Source organism: Dysidea avara, chromosome 8, assembly GCF_963678975.1.
Source record: "Dysidea avara chromosome 8, odDysAvar1.4, whole genome shotgun sequence".
Taxonomy (NCBI): Eukaryota; Metazoa; Porifera; class Demospongiae; order Dictyoceratida; family Dysideidae; genus Dysidea; species Dysidea avara.
Window position 1 is genome coordinate 25,474,265 of NC_089279.1, and position 21,411 is coordinate 25,495,675.

The 21,411-nt window shown below is 37.7% G+C and overlaps 1 protein-coding gene and 1 long non-coding RNA gene across 2 annotated transcripts in view; one reads left to right on the forward strand and one right to left on the reverse strand.

The window, feature by feature from the left end:
• LOC136264051 (ubiquitin carboxyl-terminal hydrolase CYLD-like) overlaps window positions 1-13,540 on the forward strand; it is a 167,849-nt gene extending 154,309 nt beyond the window's left edge. Inside the window, exons 20-22 of the mRNA XM_066058733.1 lie at window positions 11,715-11,823; window positions 11,875-12,183; window positions 13,168-13,540. Of these exons, the coding sequence (XP_065914805.1) occupies window positions 11,715-11,823; window positions 11,875-12,183; window positions 13,168-13,343 (594 nt within the window). The 3' untranslated portion in view covers window positions 13,344-13,540. The remainder of the gene's footprint in view (window positions 1-11,714; window positions 11,824-11,874; window positions 12,184-13,167) is intronic.
• A 1,288-nt stretch (window positions 13,541-14,828) lies between these two features.
• Window positions 14,829-17,303, reverse strand: LOC136263469 (uncharacterized). The gene is made up of 3 exons (XR_010704657.1): window positions 16,951-17,303; window positions 16,663-16,896; window positions 14,829-15,236 (listed from the first exon to the last, which is right to left on the reverse strand). It is a non-coding gene; the product is annotated as an uncharacterized lncRNA (long non-coding RNA).
• Between the last annotated feature and the right edge of the window lie 4,108 nt (window positions 17,304-21,411).

Here is a 21,411-nt window from a genome sequence, read left to right on the forward strand (position 1 = left end):
TTATTTCGCTGTTCTCAATACACATGTTTGTGCGAACAAGTTGGATTTTTGCTGAGACGGTCACAAATACTAATCACATGATGCAATAAATAAATTTTTGTGGCTTAATTTGCCTACTTTTATTTACGTGCAGCATTGTTCTATTATAACTAGCTATTTTTAAAAAATTAAAAATTTCAAAAGGAAGTAGGGTTGATATGCTACAAAAAGTAAGGAAACAAGCTCAAAAATGTTACAGCTGAGATGAGAAATGATTCAGCAGTAAAAAGTAAGGAAACAAGATTAGATGACTACTTGCTAAAATGAAACACACTTTAATGCCTACTTTAGGCAAGCATCTTGAAATGAGACCATCAAATTAGCCAAAAGTAGGATTAAAGTGTGTCTCATTTTAGCAAGTAGTCATCTAATCTTGTTTCCTTACTTTTTACTGCTGGATCATTTCTCTTTTCAGCTGTAACATTTTTGAGCTTGTTTCCTTATTTTTTGTAGCATATCAACCCCTACTTCCTTTTGAAATTTTTAATAGCTAGTTTGTTTACTTTTTTTGTCTAGCTAACTAGCTATATTATACTCTTTTTTTTTTTCCACAGTATAAATATCACTTGAAGCAACTATCTTTACCTTTGTATGCAATAAGCTCCTCTGAAAATAATTATTGTTTTGTCTTTTAAAGCTATTACAGTAACTGTTAAGGATTCAGCTGCATTTCTAATGACCTAAATGTTGATGATTTTACAGTAAAACATTGCTGGAGAGTCCACCATTATAAGAGTGGCACCCTCACTTTTAGAATTCTGGATCCTGAGTGGTGTTGTTCCAGTTCTCAGTACTGTAACTAAAATAATTCCAATTCCAGCCCTTTTTATTCCAGTTCTAGAACTAGAACTGGAACAATAAGTTTGCTTTCCTGAAAACTAGAACTACAAAGAAAATGTTTGCCAATGAGATTTTATGCTCTGTACAAGACCAGAATGTTATCTACTGACAAAAACACACAATGTAGTGTATAACTTCATAAAAGCTTTACGTACTACAACCATGTATGCATGTGCTATAACACTGTGATTAGCTATAATATAGTATATTAAAAATTATGAATTTAAAAATGAAGTAGGGATCCAAGCGATAAAAAGTAGTGAAACAAGAGATGAGCAATGGTAGTTATTACAGAATAGCTCAGTGGAAGATCCCTACTTTGGCAATGAACACAAATAATCAAGACACACGGTAGTGTGTCGTGCGGCCCAAGAAGCCGGCGCGCAACCCCGTGAGTATATTGACAGGAAGAAAGAAAACGCAATTTTCGCACCTCCGTAGCTCTGTGCTGCCTTGATGAAACAACGCGAATTTTGCTGTGGACACTCCCTCCACCTTCAGCACTCCACATTCCAAATTTGAGCGAAATCGCTTCAAGCGTTCCCGAGATATGCGACTTCAAAAATTGGCTTAGTTTCTTCGTTTTTTTTTTTCTTCTTATTTTTCTTCCTCTTTTCGCACACTTACAAAAACTGCTATAAAACGTGAACGCCTTATCCGATCGCCTTGAAATTTGGCACACAGAAGGGGGGTATAAAGGCGCATCTCGGTACCAACTTTGGCTGGAATACGATAAACAGGCAAAGAGTTATAAGCGATTATTCACGAAAAATAACACCAATATGTTGTCACGCCTACAGGGTAAACTGCGTATGGGAAGAAGCTGAAAATCAGTGGGTGAATAGGTTAACTATTGAACCTCAAACCTTTTGTGGTTTGAAAGAAATCGAGCTAAAAACCAGGAAGATACAACGAAAAAACCAACAGTGTGTAACAATTACGCAATCGAGATTAGCTAATAAAAAACGACTGCTTGCCACGCCTACCAGGTAAACCGCTTGGGGTAATGCTTTGAAAATCGCTGTACAGATGGAGTTATCATCTTAGAAAGGCTCTTCAATGGTGTAGAAGAATCAGACTTAAAGCCACAGAGTTATAACACGAAATCCAACTTGGTGTAGCAAGTGCGAGATCGAGATACTCTAATAGAGCAGTCATCCTAATAGAGCAGTCACCCTAAACAGAATTCAAGAGATCAGTTAGAAATAAGTAACCTGTATAGAGATCAGCTACAAACAAATCACCCTGTAGAGAGTTCAGCTACAAACAATTCACCCTCTTCAGACATCAGTTAGAAGAAGTTTTCTTGTAGAGAGTTTAGTTACAAACAAATCACCCTGTTGAAAGATCAGCTAGAAGATGTCACCTTGTAGATAGTTCAGTTACAAAGAAACCACCATGTAGAGAATTCAGCTACAAACTAGTGACCCTGTAGATACATCAGCTAGAAGAAGTTACCTTGTAGAGAGTTCAGCTACAAAGAAACCATTCTGTAAAGAGCTCAGCTGCAAACAAATCACCTATACAGAATTCAGCTACAAACAAATCACCCTGTAGAGAGATCAGCTAGAAGAAGTTACCTTGTAGATAGTTCAGCTACAAACAAATCATCCTGTAGAGAGATCAGTTAGAAGAAGTTACCTTGTAGGTCGTTCAGCTACAAAGAATTCACCCTGTAAAGAGATCAGCTAGAAGAAGTTACCTTGTAGAGAGTTCAGCTACAAAGAAACCATCATGTAGAGAATTCAGCTGCAAACAAATCACGTGTAGAGAGTTCAGCTACAAACAAATCTCCCTGTAGAGAGATCAGCTAGAAGAAGTTTCCTTGTAGAGAGTTCTGCTACAAACAAATCACCCTGTAGAAAGATCAGCTAGAAGAAATCACCTTGTAGAGAGTTCAGCTTCAAAGAAACAATCATGTGAGAGTTCAGCTACAAACAAATTGTCCTGTAAAGAGATCAGCTAGAAGAAGTTACCTTGTAGAGAGTTCAGCTACAAAGAAACCATCATGTAGAGAGTTCAGCTACAAACAAATCACCCTGTAGAAAGATCAACTATAGAAGAAATCACCTTGTAGAGAGTTCAGCTACAAAGAAACCATCATGTAGAGAGTTCAGCTACAAACAAATCATCCTGTAGAGAGATCGGCAAGACGAAATTACCTTGTAGAGAGTTCAGCTACAAAGAAACCATCATGTAGAGAGTTCAGCTGCAAACAAATCACCTGTAGAGAGTTAAGCTACAAACAAATCTCCCTGTAGAGAGATCAGCTAGAAGAAGTCACCTTGCAGAGAGTTCAGTTACAAAGAAACCACCATGTAGAGAGTTCAGCTGCAAACAAATCATCTGTAGAGAGTTCAGCTACAAACAAATCTCCCTGTAGAGAGATCAGCTAGAAGAAGTTTCCTTGTAGATAGTTCAGCTACAAACAAATCTCCCTGTAGAGAGATCAGCTAGAAGAAATTACCTTGTAGAGAGTTCAGCTACAAAGAAATCACCCTGTAGAAAGATCAGCTAGAAGCAGTTACCTTGTAGAGAGTTCAGCTAGAAGAAGTCACATTGCAGAGAGTTCAGCTACAAAGAAACTACCATGTAGAGAGTTCAGCTGCAAACAAATCACCCTGTAGAGAACTCAACTACAAACAAATCGCCCTGTAAAAAGATTAGCTAGAAGAAGTTACCTTATAGGGAGTTCAGCTACGAACAGATCACCCTGTAGAGAGTTCAGCTACAAACAAATCACCCTGTAGAGAGTTCAGTTACAAAGAAACCACCATGTAGAGAGTTCAGCTGCAAAAAATCAATCACTCTGTAGAGAGTTCAGCTAAAAGAATTCACCTTGTAGAGAGTTCAGCTGCAAATAAATCACCCTGTAGAAAGTTCAGCTATGAACAGATCACCCTGTAGAGAGATCAGCTAGAAACAAGTCACCCTGTAGAGAGTTCAGCTAGAAGAAATTACCTTGTAGAGAGTTCAGCTACAAAGAAACCACCATTTAGAGAGTTCAGCTGCAAACAAATCACCCAGTAGAAAGTTCAGCTATGAACAGATCACCCTGTTGAGAGTTCAGTTAGAAACAAGGAATCCTGTAGAGAGATCACCTAGAAGTATCACCTTGTAGAGAGTTCAGCTACAAACAAATCACCTGTAGAGAGTTCAGCTACAAACAAATCACCCTGTACAGAGATCAGGTAGAAGAAGTCACCTTGTAGAGAGTTCAGCTATAAAGAAACCACCATGTAGAGAATTCAGCTGCAAACAAACACCCTGTAGAGAACTCAGCTACAAACAAATCGCCCTGTAGAAAGATCAGCTAGAAGAAGTTACCTTGTAGGGATTTCAGCTACAAACAAATCATCCTGTAGAGAGTTCAGCTACAAAGAAACCATTCTTTAAAGAGCTCAGCTGCAAATAAATCACCTGTACAGAATTCAGCTACAAACAAATCACCCTGTAGAGAGATCAGCTAGAAGAAATTACCTTGTAGATAGTTCAGCTACAAACAAATCACCCTGTAGAAAGATCAGTTAGAAGAAGTTACCTTGGAGAGAGTTCAGCTACTAAGAAACCATTTTGTAAAGAGCTCAGCTGCAAACAAATCACCTGTACAGAATTCAGCTACGAACAAATCACCCTGTAGAGAGATCAGCTATAAGAAGTTACCTTGTAGATAGTTCAGCTACAAACAAATCTCCCTGTAGAGAGATCAGCTAGAAGAAATTACCTTGTAGAGAGTTCAGCTACAAAGAAACCACCATGTAGAGAGTTCAGCTGCAAAGAAATCACCCTGTAGAAAATTCTGCCAGAAACAAATTGCCCTGTAGAAAGATCAATTAGAAGAAGTTACCTTTTAGAGAGTTCAGCTACAAATAAACCATTCTGTAAAGATCTCAGCTGCAAACAAATCACCTGTACAGAATTCAGCTACAAACACATCACCCTGTAGAGAGATCAGCTAGAAGAAGTTACCTTGTAGATCGTTCAGCTACAAACAATTCACCCTGTAGAGAGAGCAATTAGAAGAAGTCACCTTGTAGAGTGTTCAGTTACAATGAAACCACCATGGAGATTTCTGTAATCAATATATGTGACCGGATTTGCGAAAAGGGGTCTTTCACACACATCCAATTCTGTAAACGTTGGAGACCATAACTCAGTGTTCAAGTAACATATTAACCTGAAAATGTCATCATGTATTCAGCTATAGTGGTGCTCACCACTGTCCAAATTTCAAGGCAATAGCTCTTTCCAATCTGAAGTTATCAATTGTCAAAGTTGGCAAATTGGATGTGTGTGGAAGACCCCTTTCGCAAATCCGGTCACATATGTATTATATATATAATTTGTACATTTACTGATAAAATATTTAAAGTACATCTACTTCATCTTTTCTTCTTCCTGTAGTAAAGAAAAAAAACATAGGTTAAAAAAGTCCCAAAGCTGGCCATAGGCCGGCTTTGGGGTATACAAATACAAAAAGAAATGAAATCTAATCCAAAACAGCCAAGCTGTAAAAAAAGTGTGCGGCCCTCAGAAAGGCTATGGTGAAAAAAGATGTGAAATCCAAGGTGGCGGCCAAGAAATGGCTGTGATGGTAGGTTAATGGTAAAAATTTTAATAACGACAATTCAGGTGAATTTTTGTGCCACTTCACAAAATTTACCTGAATTGTCATTATTAAAATTTTTACCATTAACCTACCATCACAGCCATTTCTTGGCCGCCACCTTGGATTTCACATCTTTTTTCACCATAGCCTTTCTGAGGGCCGCACACTTTTTTTACAGCTTGGCTGTTTTGGATTAGATTGTTATACCATGCCAAAGTAGGGATTTCCCACTGAGTTATGCTGTAATAACTACCATTGCTCATCTCTTGTTTCACTACTTTTTATCACTTGGATTCCTACTTCATTCTTAAATTCATAATTTTTAATATACTAGTTTGTTTAGTTTTTGTTAAAGCATACAGCTAGCTATAAATATGTGACTGTTCTATTAGGGTGACTGCTGTATTAGAGTATCTCGAGTCAGCTTACAAAGGATGTGTGCTTGCCTGGTTCATCGTGGTTTCGATCGATTATTAGACTAGAGTATCTCGAATCAGCCTACTAACTTGAAGGTGTATGGTCACAAATACAGCTAGCGTAAAAGGGGCGTGGTCTTGATTGATTGATCGATATACGTAGAATAAAGAATGGGCGTGATCTTGTGACCTATCGTGGAGTAACGGTACCTCCGTAGCTACTCTAAACACCTTAAATAATTTTGTGGCGTCTATTATGCTGCATAAAGAAAGTGTTGATATGGAAAATTAATGCCTCGATATGGTTTCGTTGGACGAAGAAGAAGACAAGCAGCTTGATTGAAGATAAAAGAAAAGACAAGGCGCACAGGGTGTACACTTTTCAGAACCCCAAAAGGCACATCCCACCAGTGAGTTTGTTGTTGTAGCGTAGAATGGTGACTATGCGCTGCTTCGTTTGGGCTCTAGGCTTGCGACTGTGGTCAGTGAGTGAGGCAGTTGTACTAAATTTGGAGATTTGGGCGATTTTTTGAAATTTTATATCCGGCCACCTGTAAATGTTTTGTTGTATTTAATGCTGTTTTATGTATTAGATGGACTAGTACTATTCCGTAAAGGTGGTTTTTGCCGCATACAATGTTTGTAGGATGATTTTTAAAGGCGGAATTTTGGGCGGCACACGAAACATTCACCACAATCCCTACTTAAACGGTACGACCGTACCGTTTGATTAAAAGAGAATGCCAAATGCAATGCTGGCTCAGTCACATTGGTATGTCTGGTTCAGTGTTTGATAATTTAGCTACAGGTCTTTTAGTACCACCCTACATAGTGTTATAGTTATTTGTTTAGTAATGCTGATAACTACAGTATTAGCTATATACATGAAACAATTAAACCTGGCAAGACTGTAGCATATATAACTTAATAGTGAGTGTCCATAATTTATTTTGGGCTTTCGGTAATACTTAAGTTAATTTTTTTTTCTTTTAGGATTAATAGAACATGATTTAGCAACACATAAAAACAGAATAACAATTGTTCTAATCAATAAGAATATGACTCTCCACTAAACGTAGTTGAGTGGAGACAGCAGGGAACTCTGTTTATTGCCACTAAACGTAGTTGAGTGGAGACAGCAGGGAACTCTGTTTATTGCAGCTTTCTGCTCCCACAAATGGCCAGTACAGCGGAACATAATAGTGAAAATGATAAAGCACAGTGCATCCAGGAGAGTGTCTGGTTGTAAGACGCACTGTGCTTCTGTGATAAAAGATCTGCCAAACGGTTATAGAAAATAGTAGCCTCCTTGCCCAACCACCAAAAGTTGAAAAAACAAATGGGGACTTAAGTTAAAATAAGTGTTATTATAGAAATGGAAGTAAATGTCGTAGTTCCTAAACTGGAGCTAGAACTGTAATTGTATGGGTTATGGTTCCATACCTGGAATTAGAACTGTAATTCTAAAGGTCATGGTTCCAGAACTAGAACTGGAACTGTAATTTTAAAGATTATGGTTCCAAAACTTTAACTAGAACTGTAATAACTGGCTGATACTGGAACAACACTAATCCTGCTGCCCCTCAAAGACATTATTAGCTATAGAGGTGTACCGATAGGCAAATTTTGAACCGATCCGATATAAACCGATATACTGAGTCTGAACACCGATACCAATCCGATATACCGATATAACTAAGTGTAGCTATTTATATTTGAGGAACCACATATGCCATGTTCAACTTTATTTTAACTACTGAAGAAACTACTGAAGACAGTCTTAAGATTATTGGCTATGCTTGGTTACCTATGGTGGTGTGGCCTCTATTGATAGCTCAGACTATAAGGCACCCACAAATATTTTAATACATGCCCCTGCCAAGATTAGTCCGGATTACTCTGCATTTTAATGCCTTGTAGAGATGGCTGGTTGTTTTATACTGTTCTCTTGGTTCATCTTATTGCTGTTTCCCCAGGCCCACCACTATGAGTGTTTGTTGTATGATTGGTAAGCTTTGTGACAACAAAACAGTAAGTATCCACACACTTAGATGGCTTCACATAGCGTACTGCTTTTAGACAAGGAAGATAACTACTGTTTCCCGCCCTTGTTAGCTAAATAATAGAGTTTATAATGTGGCTTGATCATTGAACAGTGTCCTCAAGATAGTTCAGTTGTATATCGGTGTATCGTATCGGTTTTTAGCAGCAATATCAGCTCCCACCGATATAGTAGAAATGTCTATATCGGCCACCAATACAATATGTATCGGTATATCGGTACACCTCTAATTAGCTAGCTACCTCACAAAAAAGCTAAACTGGTAATTAAGACTATATAAAACGACTACCCAGCATTAATAAATGCTAGCTAGAGACAACTCCTTGGGTACTACATCCGTTCACCCTCATCTTACGCACACGTATTTACACTTCGTTAAATCATGTGTTTGGGTTGTTGTGCGCATGCCACAACTATTAAGCGCCGCAACTATTAATTATCCTTTGAGAAGAACAAAGAAGCAAATGAATGGTGAAAGCAAACAGCATGGTTGCAGTGGACAGAACGTAATCGGAATAACAGATTCGTGAATCCGCCATCATTACCTTGGCTGTCTGAAATTTCTAGAGTCGTACACCTAGCACAACCAGGTCTTACAGCAGGCAGGCAGGTAGACGAAATCCAGATGAATTTTCAAATTTTGTAAACTCACTGTACATCGAAGCATTCGACTTTTCACTTCGTTTACCCAAGGTACAGCATCATTATAACAGCACTAATGCATTCCAGCTGGTTTTTTCGTGTAAAACTTATTGCAAGGCCATTTTTAAGATGCGAAAATCCATATAACCATATGATTTCTTACCAACCCCTACTATACAGTACTATTGTACTGTAAGATATGTCATAATTGTTGAATGACTTCAAAGCATGCAATAGTTTGTTGGCTTTGGTCATGGCCATCATGCTTTGGTCAACAACCTGTTTACTGTTTGAACAGTGATGTATTGGGAAAATACAGCACAGTTGAAACAAATCAAGACTCACAGCAGTAAATCAGAAAGTAAAAAGCACGCACCTGAAATAATAATGCATGGCCACTACTGTAAGTTATTTACATGTAGCTTTCAATCCTCACCACAATTCGTGTGCATGACTTCCCCCATTGCGTAATGCCTCAGCTCATGGAGGTACAACAAGCTTTCAACTTGATACTAGAGACAATTAGTTGTTGAAGTGTCCATACTAAGACACTCACCTAAAATGAGGCTGATCAGTGCCGTTTGCTATAGTTAAAGCACCGTTGCACGTGTGTATGGAAAATACAGCACAAGGAGGTGTGTCGAGAGACTAATACAGCACAAGACGAAGTCGAGTGCTGTATTTGCCTCGAGACACCCCTGAGTGCTGTATTTTTCATACACACAAGCATGGTGGTGCTTTAAGTGTTATATTGTACTTCCTGGTTGTCTGGCTTGGAGCAATTTTCTCTAGTACTCCAACCACTGCAATTTTTGGTGATCAGGATATCAGTAACTGTTTATGTAATCTATTTCTAGTAGAACTAATAGGATTAGTTTGGCTAGTTTTAGCAATTTACAATGTCATGCACATGATCAATCGTGCTGTCTTAGTGGAGTTGTGTTTAAATAGCGTCATGTTCAGACGATCAGTAAGTGTATATACAGTCTATTTCTAGTCGTAGAACGAACTGGTAGGATTAGTTTGGCTGGTTTTAGCGATTTACAGTGTGTTGTTTTCGTAACATTCCATAAATAAATTCACATAACTGTACTATATGTGCGCAAATGTGCTGTATTTGCCCAATTAAGTGCATAACTGTACTGTATATTTGCCCAATTATGTGCGCAAATGTGCTGTATTTGCCCAATTAAGTGCATAACTGTACTGTATATTTGCCCAATTACCTGCATAACTGTTCTGTATGACTCATACAGTACAGTTATGCAGCTAATATACCACTTTGACACCTCAGATCAAAGGAAACCACAGGGTTATATATCACATATTTCCCTGACCACAGGACGATATCTATATACTGCCCTGTGGTTAGGGCGATATCATGATATAGCCCTGACCACAACTGCCTTTGATGCTGAGGCAACTACAAAGCATTAGTTCCCTTTGATTGTTCATATAGACAATAGAGATGCTTAAAGTTTTGCATTGTGGGTTTGAATTAGAGCTGCTTAAAGTTTTGTATTGTGGGTTTGAGTTAAACATGTTGGTTTAGTTAAAGGCATTGTTGTGAAGCAAAAAGAATTGAGTGAATCAGCATTGCATAGTTCAGTTACTAAGCATCACTAAATAATCATTTTTGTAATGTGGGAATTGTTTTTCTACAGAGTACATTTCAACTGCATGAAAAGATGCCTCAAACATTCACAACTTATATGTCTATGTGTTTATTTTAGCACCTTAGCTTGCTTTATTCATTCCACAATGTGGTTATTTGGTTTAAAATGGTATTACTACAACCAGTGAAACCCACAATCATTTCATTTTTGTGCCCACAAATTTAAATCCACAATCGATGTTTGCAAACCTTTTTATAAAAGTAATGTGGTGAATGCAGGTTTGACTTCCTTCATCTATTAGGTGAGCATACCAGAGTGGTATATATTATTTATACCATGGCCACTCGGGATTTGCCTGATATATATATGCCCGCTCCCTCGGGCTTGGACATATATATCAGGCAAATCCCTCGTGGCCATGGTATAACTATTAAATAAGTACTGTATGAACCGTACACTACGTAGCATCACTTTGATCCTCCCACACAAAGTACAATGTACAAAGCGCAATAGCCTTGTTGTTAACAAAAGAATTAGTGATATTATCACTTTCTATTTCTGACCTCTTGCTATGTTGCTACAATAATTGTTTTGTTATTTGAAAATACCTGTATGTGCAAACTGATTCTGATTCAAGATACCATAACGGAAATGCACAGTAGGGATATAACACTTCTTATTGTTTTACTGTGATTTAATATCGTGCACTACTCCAGCGTGTTTCAGTACTTTTTATCGATGTGCTATGCATGGTCCCTATTCAAGTTAAAAATTCCAAAAATTTTTGTGTACTTGTCAACTTTTTTTGTAAATAATTATTATGACTCGTGACCCCATGCACACTGCATCAAAGAAAGAAATGGCACAGTGCATCCCAGATATCAATTATTGTCTGAGAAGTGAAGTATCCATTACTCTTCGTTGTCAGCTATGTTCAACCCTTTACACAGCAGTACGAATCAGTGACTGTTCGAAAAGCACCTCTGCAATCAAAGTAGCCAGTATGAAAAAAACGGATGATTTCTGTTACAAAAGGAAGTCATCATGTGCTACTGCCAAATCGACACCTTTTACTGTCAGCAAAGATGAATGGGACACAAAGAAGGACACTGGTAAGTCCATGAAGAATGTCTGCGGTATGCCAAAAGGCACCTCTCGGGCCAAAGCAACGTTGAACAGTGAAAAAAATCTAGCCTGCAGTATGCTTGCAGGTTTGAGGTGTGCTGTCAGGTGTACAGTAAAGGTACACTCATTATTTTGATCATTAACAATTTTAGTGTTTTCCTGCTAAAAATTTTCCATTCGCAATAATTACATTTGTCACCCTTGACCTCTAAATTCTTTCCAGTAGTATATTTGCAAATAGTATCCATTATTACCTTTATGTACTATGCAACACCTCTTACAAAGGGTATGTACAAATACAGATAATTTTACAATCAAGATAGTAGACCTTCTATTGATATAATTGTCATGTTGACATATCACAGTATCCAACAAGACTGCTGTTACAAATTCCTCGCTATGGGAAGCAGTTCAAGGTGTTTGAAAAAGTCGTTCCTTCCCTGGAGATGGATGTTAATCCTGTTTGCAACATCTGTAAGTTACTTGAATGTATTTCTTTTTTTTCACTTTATGCATTTTGTTTAGTACAACCATGTTTAGTTTGTGGAAAACCTGGCAGTGTAGTTTGTGAAGATTGTTCAGCTGAAAAAGATTTTGCACAAGATAAAATGTGGTGTTTTTTCTGTGACCATTGCTCTAAGAACTGGCACAGTCATGGCATAAGACAGACCCATAAACCATGGAACAAGCAAAAGTGCCAAAACTTTACTTCTGGAACACTGCAACTTCTTTCTGTTCTCTGTATAGAGACTAGCCATTATGTTTGTTTTACAAGGATTATGGGGTCTGAAGGAGATAAGTGGGTATTCTTTGACAGCATGGCTGAAAGACCAGGTATACATAACTGTATTTTACTATCTTCCTTTTTTACCAATAGTGTGTGGTGTGCATGTGTGTGTGTGTGTGTGTGTGTGTGTGTGTGTGTGTGTGTGTGTGTGTGTGTGTGTGTGTGTGTGTGTGTGTGTGTGTGTGTGTGTGTGTGTGTGTGTGTGTGTGTGTGTGTGTGTGTGTATTTGTGTGTGTGTGTATTTGTGTGTGTGTGTATTTGTGTATTTGTGTGTGTGTGCATGTGTGCGTGTATGTGAATAGTTGTGAGGGATTTGCTGATGGTCTGAAGGCTAAGGGTGTATTGTTCAATCCAACTGGTATATATACTTAACCCTTAAACCCGCAAAGAACTTTTCGGAAATGCGTGCTTACACAATGTGGGTACGCATAGCAACACTAGGTGGGGTAACTTAATTCTTACAGCCTACAAATACACATAGATTAAAAGTGTGTTTACTGGGCTACTTGGAGAAGGTTAAATAAACACTGTAACTACAGTGGCTTACTTGTTATGAAGTGGTGAACAGTGACGAGTCGCGTCTCCGTGTTTCTAAATTCTTGCCAGATGTTTAATTTCAATTGTGGGTTTGCTCACGTAAGTCATATATGGTTTGATGCAAAATTTCACGAATAATTGAATGGAAATTGTTGCAAAATAATAGGATCAACTATCATCAAGTTATCGACCATTTTATAAAGGTATGTAAAGGGCTGCGTGTTTCCTTACTGAAAAGTTATTTTCACGGCTAGTTTTGGCCTCACCATTTAGCGTTAGGGTAAAACCCTAGGTATCATTTTAATCCTTGCTACATCACAAGTAGAATGACATAAATTGCATAGCCATAGGATGGACGCTTCAAAAGCTACAGTGTTTTGTACAAAGTATGCATGTTTATTAAGTTTAAATCCAGTTTTCTGGATTATGCGAGTTTAAGGGTTAAAGCTCACTCATCTATTAGGTGAAAGTCTAAATTTACTACATCCCTGCAGATGATGAATACAACCGACCTAAAGTAGAGGAGTGCACTGAACAAATACAGGAGTGGGTATATGGCAAAAAAGACATCATCAAAACAACTGAGAGGCCACCGGAGTTGGCTCGTCGTTTTGTGAAGGATGGCTACTTGTGCATTTATGTTGATAAAGAAGGAATAATGTATAAGTAACAACTACCTTTATTTACACAAGTTAGCTGACCTCATATTACTTGCACATGTCTCCACTACATATGCACACACAATATAATTACAATTATGACATTTTTATTACATAATGTAATTGCAAACATGACATTTTTCTATTATTGCTTATTTCATTAATTAATAAGTTTAAAAAACTTGCATTCATGTGATATCACTTGTTATATACAATGCAAATCTGTAGCAATAATCCCTGGTGGCTGTTGCTAATTAATAATGACTCAATAATACAGTTAATACAAATATGAAATTATATCCTTTAACACATGCATGATTCACTTCAACCAAAGCAACTCGAGTGGTAGAGTGAAAGTGCTTCCTATTTCACTCACTATTTCCCAAAACATCTATTTTACAAGTAGTATTTTTACTGGGATCAAAAACAGTAGGGTCGCCTACACCTGCAGATAGACGATTGAACATTTAATCCCTATGAGCCTTATCCGCAATTACGTCACAACGCAAAAATGGCGAAAAGTGTGGGGGCCTTTTGTACAGAGAGGCATTGGGAAGAAACCAAAAGCAGACCGTAGGACTACTCGAGAAGTACGAAAATGCGTGCCCCTACATAGTAAGATAGTTAATAAGCCTCACCAGAGTTTTCTCATGCTTTCTTCACGTGGAACATCTCAAAACGTTATCCCTTCCATACAAAGTATCCCACTTGGCCCCCACACTTTTCGCCATTTTTGCGTTATTTTCGCGTTGTGATGTAATTGCGGATAAGGCTCATTGGAGAATGAATTAGAGATTAAATGTTCGCTAGTTTATTTTCAAGTGTAGGCGATAAGTGCACCATATGCCAGATACAGTATTTGTATTAGTATTTGTATACCACTATTCTTGTGCACCATGTGATTTCAAGGTATGATAATTTTTTTTCCATGTAGATGTGATTTCAAGGCATGTAAAAACTTTTCTGGGGAGTACACCACCAGACCTTGCATGCTACTGCATCTAAATATGAGATGAAAATAGATGATCAGATAATTATAACACAGGAAAAAATGTGGCATTTCCTGTAGCAGGATATGTGCAGGAAATTTACAGGACAGGTGACATTTCCAGCACATATCCGGGAGATGGAAATGTACAGGAAATTTGCAAATTTCCTGTACATTTCCTACTACATGATAGGCACAATTTCCTGCAGATTTCCTGCACTGGACATATGAAATTTCCTACAGATTTCTTCTATAAGGTATTTATGAAATTTCCAATACACTTCCCCTATACAGTATCTATGGAATTTCCTATAGATTTCCCCTATACGATATCTATGAAATTTCCTGTAGATTTCCTCTATACAATATCTATGAAATTTCCTAGATTTCCCCTATACAATATCTATGAAATTTCCTACAGATTTCCCTTATACAATATCTATGACATTTCCAACAGATGTCATCTATACAGTATTAATGAAATTTCAAATACATTTCTTATACAGTATTAATGAAACTTATACATGCGGTAAAAACTGTAAACAATAATATCTACATGGTATTACATTATACACATGTACACAGTTACAAGGGTATAGTATAGCTACAAGTTAGTCACGTAGTACAGTACCATATATCAGATTTTGTGACCCATCACGAAATTTCTTTTGCTTGGGACAAAGTGTGATCACCTGGGCTGAACCTGTTTAATTGACTACCATCTTTATCATCATATCAGCATGTTTACTCCTTAAGCTTGAGTTTTAACTTTCATTAGCTCATCGTGTCACTCCTTGCTAGATGTCTCTCTGCTCTCTTGGTGTATCGATGTCACTTAATATCTTCTTGATTGATAGCTATTTCCACCTTGCCCTTAAGTTCGACATATTACAGCTGCTCCACTTTATTGAAGTTTCTGCAAATTGTATAATGTAAATGAATGCACGGTATAATACACATTAACAAAAAAAATGCAACCTACACTACAATATAACTATTTTTCTTGGACATTTAAGAAAGTTGAACGATGCAAGATTACTGAAAACAGATCCAGTGTAACCATACGAAAAATGTTTGTGGTCAGGGCCAACAAATATGAAAACTGAATACATTAATACTATGCATAGAAAACACATTAATAGTAGGACCTAATGTATTTCGCAGACTGGACTCGCAGACTGGACTCATGCACTGAACTAAACAGCTTCTTAACAGTTATCCAGGCATTATCTAGCTCCTGTACCACTGGAAACACCATTATCAAGCTAAAACTGTTGAAGCTGCTCTTCCTACAAAGTTACAGAGTTCGCAAATGCACTAATTTAATAGAATGTTTACAAAACATGTATACTAGCAGTGGTGGAGGCTATTGTAGTTGCGTAGGATTAATTCCTTTGCTGCTTTACTGCTTAGTACTAGTGGATAGGCTACTGTGAATGACCAGAAGTAAATACTTAGCGATGTTGTTAGTATTGCGCTATCCGCTTAATGCTGCCCGCTAAGCTAGTTTACATCTAAAAATATGTTGTCACTATATAGACTGTGTAGAAAAGGCTATGTGTAGCCTATATCTAACTATTTATGCACTATTATAACGTCTTGTAAATATTCTAATAAATTAGTGCACGTGCGATATTTGTGACTTTGTAGGAAGAGCAGCTTCAGTAGTTTTAGCTTGACATTAGTGTCTACAGTGGTACAAGAACTAGGAAATTCCTGGATAATTGTTAAGAAGCTGTTTCTAACTTAGTGTGAGTCCACTCCACAAAATACATTAGGAGTATTAGTAGCATGTTGGCAGCTATTCTTGAAAACTAGCTCCTTAAGTGGCTGAAATACAGCAGAATCAGTACCAAAATCTTTGGCTGGCTGTTGAAGGCCATCCACCACTGATTCTCATGAAGCGAGGTCCTCGTGTCAAAGCCAGAAAATGTGACTAGAGCCTGACAGGGCACCCAGAAAACATAACCTCAAGAAACCAGTTTTGAACATCAAAATCGCCGGATAGTTTGATAGTGTAGCTACCCACTAGAGGTGGTCGTTTAACTTCTCCTGGTGTATAATTTGGATCCGCTTTCTAAAATCAAGTTACAAATAATGGTAAAGAACTGTGTGGTATTATGTTCAATCCAAATGCACCTGGGAATACATACATACTACTCAAGGTACTACTTAGCACAATTACTGTAGGCAAGATATGAGCAATGTAGGATATAAGGTTACACATATTTTGAACAGGATGTCTGTTTGTGGCCTTGTTTAATGATACACCACAGAATAAACACATACTACAAACAAATACATAATTACAAACAAGACTTGTAATCACAAGAGAACCTCACCTACAGACCAGGTGACACATCAACGACATTCAGTAGTAACAGCTCAAACTCAATTGTAGGTTGGCATCCTGAGGTCCAATGGACTTTTTCAACAGGTGCTATAGTCTTAATGATGTTCACCATCTTGGCAAAGCTACCATTCTCTTAATATATCTGGTGATACATTCTGCTGACGAGTAACACTATATTTATCTCCAGACATACTACTCTATTGATGAGTGCGATTTTGATAACCTGGATATAATAAATATTTGTGTACTGGACTAGGCGACTCTAAATGATGCCTACCTTGTTTTCCTGCACCGAGTTGTAATAAGAAGAGCTTGTTTGTTTCCTCACATTAGAAGCAGTGGCAATAATACCATTCCTTTTCACATACCCATACGGAAAATTATAGCTGTTAAGGTAGGCGGGTGATGTGCGAGTAGTGACTTGAGTCCAGAACCCCTCGAGTCGAGACGGCCGCTTCACTGGCATTCTTTTATTTCACTACTTGCTTGCGGAGTCTTCTCTTTCTCTATGTCACAGAAGAACGCTTCGATTCTCTCCAACTTTCTGCCAGCACCTGCCAACGTCGCCATTTTTAATGTTCCCGCGCAGCATAACAAACGCCTCAACTTTTGTCAGAAAAAAACTATTAAGTTGCGCGCTTAGATTAAAATAGATCGGTTCAAATTCTTGCTCTTTGCGACCCACCCAACCTTTTACTCTAGAAGAGAAAGAGAGTATCTTCCCTCATATTATGTACAGCTAGCTAAATATTATACGTAGCTATACCATAGATTATATAGAGGGCTATAATCTATGGTTTCAAACTCTAGTGCACAGACTAACGTACGAGAAGCCATACAATTGCACGTAAGAGTTTGCTACTTGATATTATTTCAGCCCTTCAGTACACTCAGACTTACTTCAAAGATTCTGTTGAGCAACATGCAACTGTCAGCACCCAACTAAATTACGTTAAAAATGCTTTCAGATTGCTGCATCTCAGGCTTGAGTGATGATTTCAAAAATTTTCCTGGTGGAGGGGGGGCCTGCCCCCAGACCCCCTTGAAAATATGCTACAATTGCTATGCCCTCAACTGTGGTGGCCCACCCGCCCCTATTTTGCCAGAGCCAGCCCTGCTTGGTAGTCTTGTTTGGTTACACTTTGGTTCACACTTATCAGATTTGATCAATTTAATTGTTCAGGACAAGTAGTGCAATCTGGATCCAGAGGCAGAGATGGTTTCAGTACCCACAGATGATTAGTGCTGTGAGCAACTGGCAATCTGGCTCAGTGCCCGAGACATGCTGAAACACGTAGTAGCTACTGTAATACATGAAGGAGTTGATTATATAATTACAGGGGAGGATCCAGACTTTTAAAAGGAAGGTTCCACTTTAAATTGTAACTTCAGTCTAGCTGTAAGTTGAAGATCAAAAAAAAAAGGTCATTACCTGCTGACAATAGCTGCCCCTCACCATAGATGCCCTCACCAACTACATTTCCTTATTTATAACTGTATACACATAGCTTGCTACACTGCTCCTCAAAAGACTACTGTGACTTCTCTATTAGAGTATCTCGAGTAAGAGAGGCTCTTCTTTCAAAAGGGGGGTTCCATGGAACCCTTTGAACCCCCCCTGGATCTGCCCCTGAAATCGATACAGAATTTTGCATGTATGATCAGCTTTGGCTACACAGCATGTGCAATTCCCACTGAGCCAAACTGGAAATTGACAAATAGCTACACCAAAATCTTTTAAGTGCATTCTATGTAAGTAATTATGCATCAGATGTAAAGCAAAAGCACACATCACAATGTCGACCCCATTTGATGTGGTGTCAAACTCATACATTATGTAGAGTCGTTTTTCTACGATAAAGTGTGTGGGAATACTACCTTAAATAGACATATACTTCTTGTAGCCAATATAGCTCCTAATGGTGTTCAGTCCCCTTCATTGACTCATTGTCAATAGTCTCTCAACGGACAATCCTATAGTTTGTGGCTGCTGATAGTAAAATATCTGAGTTGAGTTAGCTACATATACGTATGCTGGTGAGAATTTTATAAATTTATCCCAGAACTTTTATTGTAGTTGTAGTGGCACAATGGATCCTAGCCACTACTGCTATGATCCAGTAGCAGTAGTGGCTACTGGATGGTAGCTTCATTGGTTTCGTATACATAATTATGTGTTGACCTGGTTATAGTGGTACTCCTCTGGTAAGAGTAGAAAGGTGTGTGCTGAAGTTCCAACAGGTACTGTAGAAAATGTATGGGAGATGAGTTTCCCAGTTCGCTGTGTATAGAAAATTGTTCCAGCTCATCGATAAAATGATTTTTTGCTTATTGTGAGATGACACATAACAGCCTATAATATTATTTAATTTTATGGTGATCCTGTGTAATTCATAATACAAAGTGACGTAATTATGCAAAGGTTGCTTGTTTTCTGTTTTGTGCCATGGTTACCAATGGGGCTCAACAGAGAGTGTCTGGAAAGCCACCCATTTGTTTGTTTAACCATTACTAGCACTTACAAATTGTGGCAAACCTATTATATCAAACAGCATGTAGCATTTTTTGAGCTGTAACAATTTGTTATTACATATATAGGTATATTGATCACGAGATTAAAGTTTGGTGCACGGGTTAATTTCTATATTCTGCAAGACAACAAAAACTGTGAAGTGTGCGATAGAATTTTCAGTGGATGCAGATATATTCATGTAATAATTCTACCTTTAGCTACCAGTTAAACTGCATAGTACAAACTGAAAATAAAATTATTGCAAGATTCTACAGTAATTTGAGCTGAAGTGTAACCATATAAATTTAAAATTCCATAGTAACTTCAAATCAATGACAGTAAAAGTGGCATGTGTCAAACTTATATTACATGCCTAACTGCAAACTACCGTAACAGGTGATATGTACTAATACAGAAAATGCACCAGAAATGTAAACAAATTACCTTGAAATTTCTGCATAACTGGAAATCACCTGGACAGGTGGTATGCACTAGTACAGGAAATGTTCCAGAAATGTGAACAAAGAACTCCTTGACAAAATATGGTTGTGGAATTTCCTGCACAACTGGAAATTAGATGGAAGAGTGATATGTAGAAGTTCAGGAAATGTGTCAGAAATGTAAACCAAAAACTTTCCTTGACATTTCCAGTTCCAGGAAATGTGACATTTCCTGCATGAGTGGAAATTTCCTGGAAAGGTGGCATGTATTAGAGCAGGAAATGTGCCAGAAATATGAACAAAATATTCCTTGACATTTTTGAAAGTGGCATTTCCTGCAAAACTGGAAATCACTTGGAAAGGTGATATGTACAAGTACAGGAAATGTGTCAGAAATTCAAACAGAAAATTTCCTTGACATTTCCTGTACCGATATAACCGCCGGAAATGTGGTATTTTTTGCTGTGTAAGATCTGAATTAACTACCGAAAAAGTGTGCATGATTATAACTATGCATGCTGACCCACATGTACATACCTAGCTATACAGATATGGCCATGCACTCAAGACCTCTGGGCTCCATCCTTGCTACAGAAATGATCATCTTACTGTGCTCACAGTGTTTTATTATCATATCAAGTCAGCAATATTATGCTGAGTGCCGTAAAACTTTCATTACAAGAGTTTTAGTTTTGCACAATAAATTAACTGTAAAATTTACTGTCAGTAACCAAGCCATCGCTACAAGTTTATACTTGCTCTGAGCAATCATTTCTATACTTCAGCATACCTAAAGGTATTAATTTGCATGAGACTACAGTATTTGTTGGATTGTGGAGAATTTTTTGCATGGTAAATCAGGCGGGGCTGGTCTCAGCCAGATGGTCAAAAAACTTCAATCCACACCATATTCTACACACAGGTATACTTGACTTGGAGGTAATTGCTGCAGTAAATTAAATGTTGTAGTATTTCCTGCAAGTCTGCTGTGCTCCATATCACAAAACGTCTTCTTTTTTTCCTGCTGATCAGCAATGTGTGCGACGCCACCACCAAACATTACTTAATTATATTAAACTATATATACTCCATAGTAAGAGTGGACAACCTCTATAAGCTTGAGAGAGTTTTGGCCCAAAAGAATTATAAAATTGCAAATTACGACGGTGAAAAACTGGTCAAATTTAAGGTATTTCGCATCATTTTCACTAGAAGAGATGGAAGAAATTTGCTGCTAGTCTAGTATTTCCAGTCATACATACTTTTTTGGCATATTATAGGGGTAACTTGTCTTTGTTTATAAAGGAAAGATTTTACGTGGATGTTTTTTTTTGTTTATAAAGGGAAGATTTTATGTTTATAAAGGGAAGGTTTTATGCTGATGTCTTTGTGTACTTAATGGAAAGATTTTATGCAAAGTAATTGACGTAAAACCCAATGCATGCAATTGCATAGTATGTGCTTACTAAAGGGAAAATATTATACAAACTGTCATTTAACATAATAGACACTTGTGGTAACCATGGTAACACTATGACATAATAAATTATACTCTTGTGGTAACCATGGCAACACTATGAAATGGATTCTGATGTATCAATGGTAACAATTGACCATGGTATTGCAGTATCCATGGCAACACTACAAAACATGCTTCAAAGTTACAACCTTAAGTACAACAGATCGTGGTATTGCCGTATCTATTGCAACACTATTAAAAAACACTCCTCCAGATTTACAATTCTATCATGTACATCTTCAAAGACAAACTTCTTCTTAAAGCTTC